Source organism: Dama dama, chromosome X (assembly GCF_033118175.1).
Source record: "Dama dama isolate Ldn47 chromosome X, ASM3311817v1, whole genome shotgun sequence".
NCBI classification, from domain to species: domain Eukaryota; kingdom Metazoa; phylum Chordata; class Mammalia; order Artiodactyla; family Cervidae; genus Dama; species Dama dama.
In genome coordinates, this window is record NC_083714.1 from 23,672,374 (window position 1) to 23,686,391 (window position 14,018).

Genomic DNA, 14,018 nt, shown 5'->3' on the forward strand with positions numbered 1-14,018 from the left:
CCACTTGGTTACAGTCAACTGATTCATTTTATGAGTACCAAGAACATTCAATGGTCTTTTCTACAAATGGTGCTAGATCACTGGATAGCCACAAGCCGAAGAATGAAATCAAACCCTTATCCTATGCCATACACAAAAATTAAAATGGATCAAAAACCTAACTGAAAGAGTTAAAACTATAAAACTCTTGAAAACATAAGGGTAAATCTCTATGACTTCAGATTTATCAATGTATTTTCAGATGTGACACCAGAAGCATGAATAACAAGAAAAGTGGTTAAATTGTACTTCATCAAAATCAAAACCTTTTATGGTTCAAAGAATACCAACAAGAAAGTAAAAAGACAACTCAGATTGGGAGAAAAATTTTGTACATTATTTATCTGATATGGCCCTGGTATCCAGAATATATAAAGAAATCTTACAACTGAAGAACCCAGAGTCAAAAAACCCAATTAAAAAATGGGTAAAGGACTTAAATAGACATTTCACCAAAGATGACATACAATGGCCTACACGCACATGTAAAGATGCTCAGGCATTAGTCATTAGGGAAGTACAAATCCAAGCCATGATGAGATATCGCTTCACACCTATTAGGATTGCTTTTAAGAAAAAGGGAAATAACAAGTGCTGGTGATGTGGAGAAACTGGAGCCCTCTTACACTGCTGGTAGGAATATATTGGGTTGGCCAAAAGTTTGTTCAGACCTAGAGGGGTGGGAGGGAAGTTCAAGAGGGAGGGGACATATGTATACTTATGGCTGATTCATGTTGATGTATGGCAGAAACCAACACAATACTGTAAAGCAATTATCCTTCAATTAAAAATACGTAAATTAAAAAAGAAGTTTGTTCGGGTTTCCTAAATAAAATGCCTTAGCTGCTAAAAGAAGACAGTTTGCCAGTGCTTCAAAAAGTTAAAGATAGCATTACCATATGACCCAGCAATTCTACTCCTAGGTGAATACTCAAAAGAATTGTAAAACAGGTACTCAAAGATATAGACACTCATTTTTCAGAGTAGCACTATTCACAATCGCCAAAAGGTGGAAAATACAAAAATATCCATCAACAGAAAGATGGATAATAAATTGTGGTGTATACATACAATGGAATATTATTCAGCTTCAAAAAGGAAGTGCTGATACATATACATACTACAATGTGAATGAACCTTGAAAACATTGTATTAAGTGAAAGCCAGACACAAGACTACATACTGTATGATTCCTCTTACATGAAGTATTTAGAATAGCTAAATCCATGGAAACAATGCAGATTGGTGGTTGTCAGAAGACGCTGAGAGGAGAGACTCAGGAGCATTTACTTAGTGGGTATGAGGTTTTCTTCTGGGGTGATGAAAATGTTTTGTAATTATATAGAGCTAGTAGTTTCATAGGAGAAGGCAATGGCAACCCACTCCAGTACTCTTGCCTGGAAAATCCCATGGACGGAGAAGCCTGGTAGGCTGCAGTCCATGGGGTCGCTAAGAGTCGGATACGACTGAGAGACTTCACTTTCACTTTTCACTTTCATGCATTGGAGAAGGAAATGGCAACCCACTCCAATGTTCTTGCCTGGAGAATCCCAGGGACAGGGGAGCCTGGCGGGCTATGGTCCATGGGGTCACAAAGAGTCGGACACGACTGAAGTGACTGAGCACACACGCACAGTAGTTTCACAACATTGTGAATGCCACCAAACTGTTCACTTTATTAAAATTAACCACTTTAAATTGGTTAATTTAATGTTATGTGAATTTCACTTCAGTTAAAAAACAGTTTTAAAAAGGTTAAGGAGTTAACCATATAACAGCATTTCCACTCCTATGTATCTCCCCAAGAGAAATGAAGATACACATAAACACAGACGTGTGTGCCCATGAACGTATCATTACTCATAATAGCCAAAATGTGGAAACAATCTAAAGTCCATCAACTGATAAATGGATAAACAAAAGGTAGTATCTCTGTAAAATGGAGTATTACTCAGACACATTAAGGAATGTATTGATATACTCGACGATATGGATGAACTTTGAGAACATGCTAAGTGAAAGCAGGCAGACACAAAAGGCCACACATAGTATTGGGTTGGCCCAAAAGTTCAGTCCAGTTTTTCCATAAAAAACCCAAATGAACTTTTGGGCCAACCCAATATGATTCCATTGATATGAAATGTCCAGGAGAGGTAAATATATAGAGACAGAAAGATTACTGAATGGGGAGATGGAGAGTGACTGCTAATGGGTATGCTTTTCTTTTTTATTATTAGCAAATTTTTAAAAAATTTAATTTTATTGGAACATAGTTGATTTACACTATTGTGTTAGTTTCAGATATAGGATATGCTTTTGTTTTTGAAGTATTGAGAAAATGTTCTGAAATTATAGTGGGGATGGTTGCATAACCTTGTGGATATACTTGTGAATGAAAGCCACTCAAGGGCATATTTTAAAACGATGAATTATATGATACGTAAGTTGTATCTCAGTAAAGCTGTTACGAGAAAATGAAAGATACTAAGTATACATTATTCTTGGCTTGGTGAGAGGGAAGGAGAGAGATATAGCTAAAGAGGAAGATCAATGGGAAAAGAGCAAGGGAGTGATTACCATAAAAATCAGCAGAGTGGTTACCTGTGTGTGCGATCTGGAGAATCCGGATACTTGAGGGGCTTCTTGAGCATTGTTAGTTTTGTATTTCTTGACCTGGGTGGTGGTTATGCCAAGGCTTCCTATGGAGCTACTTGTTATACTGCAAAGTTGTGTTTTATGTACTTTTCTGTATGTGCCTTTCTCCATCTCACTAAATGGTACCACTTTCCACCCAGTTACTCAAGTCAAAAATCTTGGAGTCACCTTGACTCTTTATCTAACACCTCATATCTAACCTGCCAAGACACCTTGTCAGTTTTATCTTCAGACTACATCTAGAATCTGACCCCTTCTCATCACCACCTGGTTTGAAGCACTTGCCATCTCTCACCTGGACAATAGTAGTAGCCTTCTGATCTCTCCACTCCATCCCCTGACCTGCCTACCCTGGAGTATTTTCTACATAGCAACCAGTTTCTTTTTTCTCCTTTGACTTGAAGGTATTTCTTAATGAAATATTAATCACATACAATGAAATGCACATACATGTACATTCCAATGAGTTTGACAAATGTAGACACTAGTGTAACAAACATCCCAGTTAAGATATAAAACATTTCCACTACCCCCCATAAGTTCCAGAAGGATCCTTTCTAAAGCCAGTGTCAGATCATGTGAGTCCTCTGCTTCAAACCTCCCAGTGACCCTCCTTGTCACCGACAATAAAACCTCAAGTTCTTGCAATGGCTCATAAAGCTGTACACAGTCTGCCCTCACCCCCCATTACTTCTCTTATCTCATCTTACAGCTCTTTCCTCTTCCTTGAGTTCATTCTGTATGGGCTCTCCAAAACAGATCGTTAAATTCCTTCCTCACTGTTCTCAGGACAAATTGGGCACTTTCCTGCCTCAGGGCTTTTGTACTTGGTGTCCTCTGTCTGGAATGCTGTTATCCCAGATTATCTGCTTCATTTAGGTCTCTGCTCAAATGTCACCTTATCAGAAAGAGACCCTCCCTGACCACCCTATATACGATGACATGCCCCCTCCCCGGGCACGCTCTCTCATCCAGTGTTCTTTATAGCACTTAGCTCCATTTGTTATATATTATGCATGTGCGATTCTGCTATGCTCTCTCATGTAAGTTCTAGAGTGTGGGGATTCGAGTGCCTTTGCTCTGGCTGTATCGCCAGTGCTTAACTCAATGCCTGGCTTATAGTGGGTGTTCAAAAACTAATTATTAGGCCTGCGGGAGCCCCGGAGGGCGGCGGTGCAGCCGACCGGCCAGCGTGGACCGCGGGCGGCCCAGGCGTTGGTCCTGGGCCGCGCCTCTCTCCTGCTCGACCTCTCCGGAGCCGGGGGCGGACCGCGCGAAGGTGACTTAGGGAGACCTTGCGGTGTCGCCCTTGATCGCACCTCCCGGCTGGGCTGGGAAAAAGGCGGAAGGACAGGCCGAGCGCATTCGTGCGGGAGCCTCGAGCAGCCCCGGGCGGAGCGAGCAGCACCAGGCGGAGTGAGCCGCCAGGGAGAGCCCCGGCCCCGGCCCAGGCGAGGAATTTGAAATTGGAACAGGAACAAGAGAAAAACCAAATTTTTATCAGAAGCGCTGGCTACTCTAGCCACTGAACATCACGAATTAGAGCATTCTCTGGTCAAAGGCTCCCCGCCTCTGAGCATCCTTAGTGAGGGCGAGCTCTGTCCCCGAGCAGACTGGAAGCAGTGACCGACCACGCACTCCTTGGAAGAGGAAGCAGAGCGCCCGGAGCAGTAGACAGCACAGAATGTCGGAAGGCAAGGACTCTGGTGGTGAAGACGTGTTCTCCAAAGGCATCAAAAAACACAGAACAAGCCTGCCCTCCCCTATGTTTTCCAGAAATGACTTCAGTATCTGGAGCAGCCTCAGAAAGTGTATCAGAATGGAACTCTCCAAGATCACCATGCCAGTTATATTTAATGAGCCTTTGAGCTTCCTCCAGCGACTCACTGAATACATGGAGCATGCATACCTCATCCACAAGGCCAGTTGGTTTGCAGATCCTGTGGAAAGGATGCAGTGGGTAGCTGCCTTTGTTGTCTCTGCTGTTGCTTCTCAGTGGGAACGCACTGGAAAGCCTTTCAACCCACTTCTGGGAGAGACTTATGAATTAGTTCGAGATGACCTTGGTTTCAGACTCATCTCTGAGCATGTCAGCCATCACCCACCCATTAGTGCATTTCATGCTGAAGGATTAAACAATGATTTCATCTTTCATGGCTCAATCAATCCCAAACTGAAGTTCTGGGGGAAAAGCATAGAAGCAGAACCCAAAGGAACCATGACGTTGGAGCTCCTTGAACACAATGAAGCATATACGTGAGTGAATCCTACCTGCTGAGTGCACAACATCATTGTGGGAAAGCTCTGGATGGAGCAGTATGGCAATGTGGAGATCACAAACCACAAGACTGGGGACAAATGCCTGTTGAATTTTAAGCCATGCGGCCTTTTTGGTAAAGAATTTCACGTAGTTGAAGGCTACATTCAAGATAAAAGCAAAAAGAAGCTCTGTGCTCTCTACGGGAAGTGGACAGAATGTTTGTACAGTGTTGACCTGGCCATATTTGTTGCTTACCAAAAAAAGGATAAGAAAAATACTGAAGAGAAGAACAGCAAACAGGTAAGTGCTTCTGAGGAGTCGGATGAAATGCCAGTGCCAGAATCCCAGAGCGTGTTTGTCATCCCTGGGAGCGTTCTCTTGTGGCGAATAGCCCCACAGCCTCCGAATTCGGCCCAGATGTATAATTTTACTAGCTTTGCAATGGTTTTGAATGAAGTAGACAAGGAGATGGAGAGCATGCTTCCTAAGACAGACTGCAGGCTGCGGCCTGACATCAGAGCCATGGAGAATGGGGAGATGGATCAAGCCAGTGAAGAAAAAAAGCAACTCGAGGAGAAACAAAGAGTGGCATGCAAGAACAGGTCCGAGTCAGAGGACTGGAAGACGAGGTGGTTCCATCAAGGCCCTAATCCCTACAGCGGAGCCCAGGACTGGCTTTATTCTGGCAGCTACTGGGACAGAAACTACTTCAATTTGCCTGACATTTACTAAAATGTAGACAAGTTGGGGCGGGGAAGGCAATGGCAACCCACTCCAGTACTCTTGTCTGGAAAATCCCAGGGACGGCGGAACCTGGTGGGCTGCCGTCTATGGGGTCGCACAGAGTCAGACACGACTGAAGTGACTTAGCAGCAGCAGCAGCAGACAATTTGGGGTGTTTTGGCTCATCCACAGATAAGTCTTAAATCTATGTTTTAAAAATTTCTTCCTTAGTTTCTCCTTATCTTTTTTCAAAGGGAAAAACCATCTCAAGATAACTTGCACTTCACCCAACAATAGTGGGGCATAGGGTGATACTGGTGATGAAAGTCTTAGGAAAAATGGGTAATTCTGCTATCCAGTCATGCTTCTTTGGAATACTATTTTATACAGAGGTATGGGAAACTGCTGGCAAATAAGCTTTTGATGTTTGCTATTGCCATATTTGCTGAAGTTTATACTTAAATGTAACTTTAGCTTTATGGAATTATATAGTAATTCCAAATCAAGTTATTTGAATATTTTTATGCTGTCATGCTTGAATGTTTTAGATTTAACTTTGTAATGGTTAGAATTCTCCTATATGAGGTTTATATGCTCAAATATAGAGAAGGTTTTATGTCATTTTTGTGAAGACTACATTGAAAAGATGGCTTTTCTTCACACTAATCCTATCAATTTTACTCCTTCCCATTCCTAAAAAGAAAAAAAAATGCCTGAATGTTTGGAAGAGACATTCCTGATTTGAAAATTCTAAACTGGAAAAAGTAAAAAAAAATAAATAAATAAACTGGAAAAAAAAAAGGGGAAAAAAAAGAAAAAAAAATAAACTGGAAAAAGTATTTCATTTGCTTATTTTAGTACTCTGAACTTACTTGTACAGTTTTCTATAATTAATGTCATTAGAATTAAAAGGTAAATAAAACCTAGCAATTCACAAAAATACCATAGAAATAGAGGTTTTAGGCACCATCATTACATAATGACAAATCTTTTTAAATGCTTTAACTTCCATTGACAAATGCCACCCGAGAAACTCAGTTGTATTCATGTATTATAAATATCAAACTATATAAAAGGAGGTCTCGAGCATTTCAGTTTTGCAAGGCACCTGTGTACTTAAGATATGTATGGAGACCTACTGTACAGTAGCTTTGCCCCTTTAATTGGGGTACATTAATCTTTTGGTATTTATCTACCCAATCCCAGACTGAGATTTTGCTCCTATGGGCCTTAGGTAACCTCCAGCAAGTTATTTCAATGGCTGTCTTGAAGTTAAGAAGTTATAATGAAATGATCTACCTGATGCTAATAAAGGCTTTAGAATGGTAAAAAAACAAAAAACACTATTTATTAAATGAATGTCCACAGTCCCCAGTCTAGTCCAGTCTGCCATGATATCACGTCAACTGGTGTACCAGCCTCCAGTCTGATCTGTCTTGTCTCCAAGACAGTCCATTCCTCACACTGCAGAATTATCTTTTTAAAATTCAAATCTGATCAGCTCACTTTCTTTCTTAAAACCTTTTGATGGCATCCCTTTGCCTTTCTGATAAAGTCCAGAGTCCTTAACATGACAGCAAGGTGGCTGTTCTTTGGCCCTGACTACCTGGCCACCTGTCTTTTTCCTCTAGTATCCTGGACTGCTTGGAGTTCTTAGCTGAAGCCAGTCTCTCACTTCAGGTCCTTGGGATATACTGACCCTCTGACTTGGATCCTCTTCCTAACCCCCATTTACAGGTCTCCAGTTGAGGGTCATCTCCTAGGGGAGCCTCCTCTGAACTCTCAGACTAGGTTAGCACCTTTAGGGTCAAGCTGCAACTCATCTCGGCTGGCATGCTCTTTATCCCCCCATATTTATTTGTTTATTTTTGGCCATGCCACAGGGCTTGTGGGAATCTCAGTTCCTTGACCATGAATTGAACCCGGGCCATGGCAGTGGAAGCCCAGAGTCCTAACCACTAGGCCACTAGGGAACCACCCCCGTATTTAATTTTTTTCTAATTTGTAAGAATAACTATTTAGTTTTCACCTATGAAATGAAGTTGCACCATTTAATTAGAGTAATAAAAATAGTTCTTTTAAAAATTTTAATCATAAACCTTGTAAACATGAAAAATACCTTGAGCATACCATGATTTTTGCTACTCGTTGTCCTGTTTCTTTCCATAACACTTTTTAGAACACTGTCTTCCTTTGCCTTCCACCTCAGTGTGTCTGTTAAGTTGCTTCAGTTGTGTCTGACTCTCTGTGATGCTATGGACTGTAGCCCGCCAGGCTCCTCTGTCCAAGGGATTCTCCAGGCAAGAATACTGGAGTGGGTTGCCATGCCCTCCTCCAGAGGATCTTCCTGACTCAGGGATCGAACCTACATCATTTTACATCTTCTGCATTGGCAGGCAGTTTCTTTACCACTAGCGCCACCTAAATTTCTCTTTCTCCAACTGCCTCTACAACTTTCTCTTTCTTGTTCTCCTGGGTTTTTTTTTTTTTTGTCTCATCCCTTAAATGCTGTTTTCTGTGTCATACTTTCTTTCTTTTTCTTTGTTTTTTTTTCATTTATTTTTATTAGTTGGAGGCTAATTACTTTACAATATTGTAGTGGTTTTTGTCATACATTGACATGAATCAGCCATGGATTTACATGTATTCCCCATCCCTTTTCCCGCTAGGCTTCTCATGTATCCCCACTGTACTTAAAACATTCTGTTAAAGAATATATGACATTGTATGAAATGACTTTGATTCTGAATTCTCTCAAGGGCTGGAATTGGCTTAATCCTGAGAGGTCAGCCCAGTGCACTTTTGTTTTTGTACTCATCAAATCTGCACTGTGTGATGTCCAGCTCCATGAGGTCAGGGGCTATGTCTATCTTCTTTGCTAACATCCCGTATGCTAGGCACAGTGCCTGACAAGAGTGGCTCCTCAAAGAATATCTTTAAATAGATTAATGTATATGAATATAAAAACTCTAACCCACAATTTATTCTTATATCTTTTCCCTGGGATCAGCCCAAATTCTAGTCAGATCAATAAAAATTTACTAGTCATTTGTCCTAACTGGCCTCTCTGCCTTCCATCTTGCTGCAGTCTGATAGCCTGTAACCATAGTAACATTAAAAAAAAAGTTTGATTGTGTTCCCCTCCCCAAATCTCTTTACCTACAGAATATAGTCAAAGCTCCTCGGCTTGGGTTCAAGGCTTTGGCCCTGATCTCCTTTTTCAGACCTCTCTGAGTTTATTTATTAAGTGCTTATTATATGCCAAGCACTGGCCTGGTCACTGAGAAATTCACAGACTAGTTGGGGAAACAGGTACATAGATTAATAGGGCATGATCAGCTCTATGAAAATACAGTTTCAGACACTGGATTATAAAATGTTAGGCTTTTGCCTTCTGCAGGTTCACAGGTTCAGTCCAGAACTGCATAGGGTCACTACCAGCTACATTTCAAATGTTCCAACAGCCACATGAAGCTAGTGGCTATCATATTGGACCCCGGAGCATAGACCATTTCAATCATCCATGGAAGGAGTTACCTATGCTTCAAGGAAAGCAAGGAACATTCCCCATACACACAGGTTGCAGGTCTAGCTACAGGTCCCCCATCCTAATTCTCCCACTCTCACTGCTCTCCCAACCCCTGACACACACCTTGGCTGGGGTGTATTTTGAAGTACTACAGGCTCCCAAAAGATCATGCATGAAAATACTTTCGTAAATTATTAAGTGATTCATAATTGTGATATAATAAATAGGTTCAGTTCTTGTTTTTATCACAGCTTTGGTCACTTCAAGCAAATTCTAGCTCTTTTGTTGAACTTCTCCCATCCCCCAAATTTATGTAAAAGGGTTATGAAAAGTAACTGTTACACACAGGCAGCATTTATGCCAGGTAAAACTCCAGATTTTACCTACCTTGATGCTTTTGCAAGCCATCCATCCAGGACCCCACTTCACCACCCACCTTTTCCTTTCACTCACTTTCCCTAGAAAGGAAGGACACGAGTTAAGATTTCCAAAACAACAAAACGTTTATTTTGAGATTTGAGAATAATGGGGAAATTTAAGTAATGGGAACTGGATCCTCATCGGGGTCTTCTGGGAAATCGGAAGCACCACCCTCTTCTGCAGCTCGGTGCTTCTCCAGTTTAGCAATCAATTCTTTCGCCGGATTGAAGACGCCATTGGTCTGCTGGTCACAGACATAGCAGCGCGGGCTGGTGCGGAAATGCTGCAGCGCGCAGCGCTCGCAGAAATAATGCCTGCACTTGGTGACAACTGGGTTTTGGAAGGTCTGGCGACAGATGAAACACTTGAATGGTATTTCCTCCTCATCGCTTCCCACTTCATAGTTTTCGTCCTCATAGACGCCATAGCGACCCTCATCAAGCTCGCGTTCGATCTGCCACCCGTGCTTGTAATCTGAACGGTCATGGAGGAATTTACAGCTGTCTCCGAAGCCACAAAAGCCAGTCTCCTTGTAGTCTTTACAAATGTCGGGCTGGTAATCCCAGCGCACGGTGGCCCGCAGATGCTCGGGAGCTCGGATGGGGCCCTTCCTCACCATTCCGGAGGAAGCATTGCCCATAGACGTATCCTTGGGTTTCATGTATTTCTGATAATTATTGATTCCCCGATAGATCTTGTCATCCTCCTTGCCCCTCAGCTCCTCCTGGATCTTCTGGCTGCGCTCAAAGATGGCTTGTGCGTCACGCTCCTTCTCTGTGTCTAGCTCGTAGACAGCAGTCGCCCCCATATCTTCCGGCCCCACGGGCTTCGCCGAGCGAGTGGACTTATAGACCACGCCGAGACTCTCGGGTTTGTTCTCCTCCTCCTCCTCGCTGCTCAGGTCGCCGTATGCCACCTTCTGTTTACCACTGCCACGGGTCTTCTGGATCATCGGATTGTGGACCGCTCGCTTCTTTTCCGGGCGAACCACAGTGTTCCCTTCGTCACTGCTGCTGCTGCTGTCTCCGGACTCCTGGTTGCAGATCGGGCGCTTTCTGCGGCCTGCAGCCACTTTTCGCCCAGGCTTTTTGAAAAGAAAGGTGCACACCTGGTCTGTCGCCTTTCCTGGGGAAAGTTGCTCTGCCATTTTTAGAGTCTTGAGGTCCGAAACGGCGATGATCTGCTGGCTGGCGCGGGGCTGGCTGGCGTTACTGCACGTCGGGCGCACGGCAGCGAGTTGACGCAAAATCTGCTGCAGAAAGAGGACTGCGGGAGTAGGGAGTGTGCGAGAGCAGGCAGTGTGCGAGAGCGCGGGCGCGCGCTCCTCTTGAGCCCTGCCGCGCCCCGTCGCTTCCTCTGGCGGCTTACGTGACTTCGGCCCCACTCGCGCGCAGCCGCGGAGCTTACCCGGAAGAGCTCGAAGCCGGGTCACCTTTAAGGGACCTGGAAGGGAGTGTTTGGCCTCGGGAACGGCGTCGCGATGTGGTTCGAGGTTCTCCCCGGGATCGCTGTCATGGGCGTGTGCTTGTTCATCCCGGGAATGGCCACCGCGCGCATCCACAGGTTCAGTAACGGGGGCAAGGTAAGGCGGCTTCTCCGGCCCGGCGGCTGATTCCATCGCTGCCGTTACGTAATGGATGGGGGCGTCGGGAGGCCCTTAGGACCCGGAGGCTCTCTCCGAGATGGGGAATACTGAGATCCGTTCTCGCCAGTTTTTTTTTATTGCCTGAAAACGTAGACTTGCGGATCGAAACCCGTCCGGAACCGTGTTCCACTTTAGTAAGGATTTAGTAAGGTTACTGGGTGAAGCCAGGGCTGGAGGGTGGAGTAGAGACTGGGGGCTGTTAAGGTAGGAGATTAAAAGAGGTCAAGTCCAAATTCTTAGGCAGAGGAGAAAGAAAATAGAAAGTATTAGTCGCTCAGTCGTGCCCGACTCTTTGCAGTCCCATGGACTGTAGCCCGCCAGGCTCCACTGTCCATAGAATTCTCCAGGCAAGAATACTGGAGTGGGTTATCATTTCCTTCTCCAGGGGATCTTCCCGACCTAGGGATCGAACGCCGGGTCGCCTGCATTGCAGGCAGATTCTTGACCGTCTGAACCGCCAGTGAAGCCCTACCTAGGCAGAGAGGCGTCAATTAGTCTTGCCTCCACCCCAAGTCTCCTTTCTGGCTGGATTTTAATTTTTCGCATCCATATCTCGGTAGCTTCTCGTTTTTCACTTTTTCCTAACCTTGATTTAATTAGTTTTTTTTGGGGGGGGGGGGGGCTTGACACGCTGTTTGCGAAATATCAGTTCCTCCACCAGGGATTGAACCCGAGCAACTGGCTGTGAAAGCGCCGAGTCCTAATCACTGGACGGCCAGGGAATTCCCCTTAATTTTTTTACCTTGACATTTTTTTTTATCCCCCACTTTCTCTTGCAAGCCTTTAGGAATTTAGCTCAAGCTCCTGGTTTTCACTTTAGGATTGTGATTTTTCTAACTAGTTCTTTACGTTAACTCTAAAGTATCAATGTATTTGGTTTCTGGTTTTGTGATCGTCTTTCACTTGTGACCTACCGCTGTTGTTTCATCCCAGCGTCCCCAAAAGGAACAAGTAGTCATGACTTAAAAAAAAAAAAAAAGAGAAAAGGAAAAAAATGATGCTGGTTAAAACAGAATGTGTAAGAAGTCATGGTTACTGTCTTATTTCTAAAGTTTAGTGGTCTGATTTTGTTTAAGATTCTGTCTTAATTTGGTTTTTATATGAGTGATGATTCCATTTTTCTGGAATGTCACTTATTAATTAAAGTTCTAATATCTTTCTATTGGCTCACTCACCTTTATAAACTGCAATAATGATTTCCTTTCATTGTAGGAAAAAAGGATTGCCCACTATTCATATCAGTGGTATATGATGGAAAGAGATAGGCGTGTCTCTGGAGTAAACCGTTACTATGTGTCAAAGGTAAGATGGCTCTGATGCTAGCCCACCTGTCAGGGTTGAGAAGCATTCTGGTTAACGCTTTGCCAAAGGGCTTACAGCAGACTGGGAAAATGCAAATTAAAGTAGCACAGTGCCTTTTACATATTAATGATCATCTTATTCTCTGCATTGTCTGCTTATATCCTTTCTTGTTCTGTTGTCTTTTTTCTTTTTGATTTATAGAGGTTCTTATTATACATTACAGATGTTAATTTTTTGTCTCTTTTATATGTGGCAAATATTTTTCTGTCTGCCGTCTTTTTTACTTTATCCTGGCTTTCATCAGATAGATTTTTAATATGGATGTTCTGTTTATCATAGTTTACATTGATACAAAGGACTTTCATATCCAAGATTCTAAAAAATATTTCTACAGTTTCTCCAAATACAATTAACAATCCTTTCCCCTTTTTTACAGTTAGTACTCTGACCTGTCTACAGGTCATTTGGGGGTATAATGTGAAGCAAGGATTTAACTTTAGTTTTTTCCAAGAAACAGCCAGTTGTCAGAATTATCTTATAGAACAGTCAATTTTTTTGTTTGTTTCAGATACCATTCTAGTAAACTAAATATCCATATATACATGGGCCTGTTTCACTAATGTACTCTTCTATACTCCATTGGTTTGCCAATTCATGCACCAATACATTAAAGAATTACTATAATTTATATTTGACTGAATCACGAAATGATTTTTTTTTGTGGGTCAAAAATGGTCAAGCAGTAGCATTTTCATATGGTTCGGCCTAATAGTATGTTCTTATATGTTGTAGGAGTTCGTCCTCATTCTTTAAAAAGATTATTCCTGTAATAGAAACAGAATACCTGGACTGTGTTATTTTAACAACCTGGAAGAAATGCCATCACTGATGACACTTTTACTCTGTAGTTTCTGAAGCATTTGATTGTGAACTGAGTGTGATAGAATGGTCTTCCGAACAGTGTCATGCTTACAGGGCAAAAGTTCTAGAGGGGGTGAGTGGTCCCTGAACTTGACTCTACTACTTCCTGACTGACTTAAGCAAGGGACTTTTAACCTGGCTGAGCCTCCATTGTTTTTTTTTTTTTAATTTTTTTCATTTGTAAAAAAGTAGAATAAGGCTAATCATCTCTTCCTGATGTTGGCTGTTGTTTTATAAAACAGTTTAAAGTGATATATTTGTTACTGTCAGAAAATGAAAACTAGGAATCATTACAGGTTCTGGGAGTCATTGTACATCTTTGAGAGGAACAGAATTCTCTCATTTTCCTTTTTAAACTGTTTTTCAGGGTTTGGAGAACATTGATTAAGGAAACGTTTTCCTGGTTGATGAAGAACAACTCAGTCATGCTCTTCTATCTCTGCTAGTAGATTATGCGGCATATTGTGTAGCATGCATTGTATTTTGTAGTGTATAATAAAAATAAAAAATCAGAGGTTTTCTTT

The 14,018-nt window shown here is 42.6% G+C and overlaps 4 protein-coding genes across 4 annotated transcripts; 3 read left to right on the top strand and 1 right to left on the bottom strand.

Annotated features, from left to right (window-relative positions):
- The first annotated feature begins 4,125 nt into the window (after positions 1 to 4,125).
- On the top strand, positions 4,126 to 5,087 carry LOC133051788 (oxysterol-binding protein-related protein 1-like). Its single transcript, XM_061136416.1, has one exon. It carries the CDS (start codon positions 4,379 to 4,381, stop codon positions 4,952 to 4,954), a length of 576 nt encoding a protein of 191 aa, XP_060992399.1. The 5' UTR covers positions 4,126 to 4,378; the 3' UTR covers positions 4,955 to 5,087.
- Positions 5,003 to 5,687, top strand: LOC133051787 (oxysterol-binding protein-related protein 1-like). Its single transcript, XM_061136415.1, has one exon. The coding sequence runs from the start codon at positions 5,003 to 5,005 to the stop codon at positions 5,684 to 5,686; it is 684 nt and encodes a 227-aa protein (XP_060992398.1). The 3' UTR covers position 5,687.
- Positions 5,688 to 9,684: 3,997 nt separating this feature from the next.
- RNF113A (ring finger protein 113A) lies at positions 9,685 to 10,948 on the bottom strand. Its single transcript, XM_061136192.1, has one exon. The coding sequence runs from the start codon at positions 10,771 to 10,773 to the stop codon at positions 9,742 to 9,744; it is 1,032 nt and encodes a 343-aa protein (XP_060992175.1). The 5' UTR covers positions 10,774 to 10,948; the 3' UTR covers positions 9,685 to 9,741.
- A 66-nt stretch (positions 10,949 to 11,014) lies between these two features.
- NDUFA1 (NADH:ubiquinone oxidoreductase subunit A1) lies at positions 11,015 to 14,006 on the top strand. The gene is made up of 3 exons (XM_061136193.1): positions 11,015 to 11,208; positions 12,484 to 12,573; positions 13,862 to 14,006. Exons 1-3 carry the CDS (start codon positions 11,107 to 11,109, stop codon positions 13,880 to 13,882), a joined length of 213 nt encoding a protein of 70 aa, XP_060992176.1. The 5' UTR covers positions 11,015 to 11,106; the 3' UTR covers positions 13,883 to 14,006.
- The last annotated feature ends 12 nt before the right edge of the window (positions 14,007 to 14,018 follow it).

Coding starts and splice junctions, on each gene's coding strand:
- RNF113A (XM_061136192.1), bottom strand. CDS start 10,773: ATGGCAGAGCAACTTTCCCCAGGAAAGGCGACAGACCAGGTGTGCACC.
- NDUFA1 (XM_061136193.1), top strand. CDS start 11,107: ATGTGGTTCGAGGTTCTCCCCGGGATCGCTGTCATGGGCGTGTGCTTG. Junction 11,209..12,483: donor GGTTCAGTAACGGGGGCAAG/GTAAGGCGGCTT, acceptor CTTTCATTGTAG/GAAAAAAGGATTGCCCACTA. Junction 12,574..13,861: donor ACCGTTACTATGTGTCAAAG/GTAAGATGGCTC, acceptor ACTGTTTTTCAG/GGTTTGGAGAACATTGATTA.
- LOC133051788 (XM_061136416.1), top strand. CDS start 4,379: ATGTCGGAAGGCAAGGACTCTGGTGGTGAAGACGTGTTCTCCAAAGGC.
- LOC133051787 (XM_061136415.1), top strand. CDS start 5,003: ATGGAGCAGTATGGCAATGTGGAGATCACAAACCACAAGACTGGGGAC.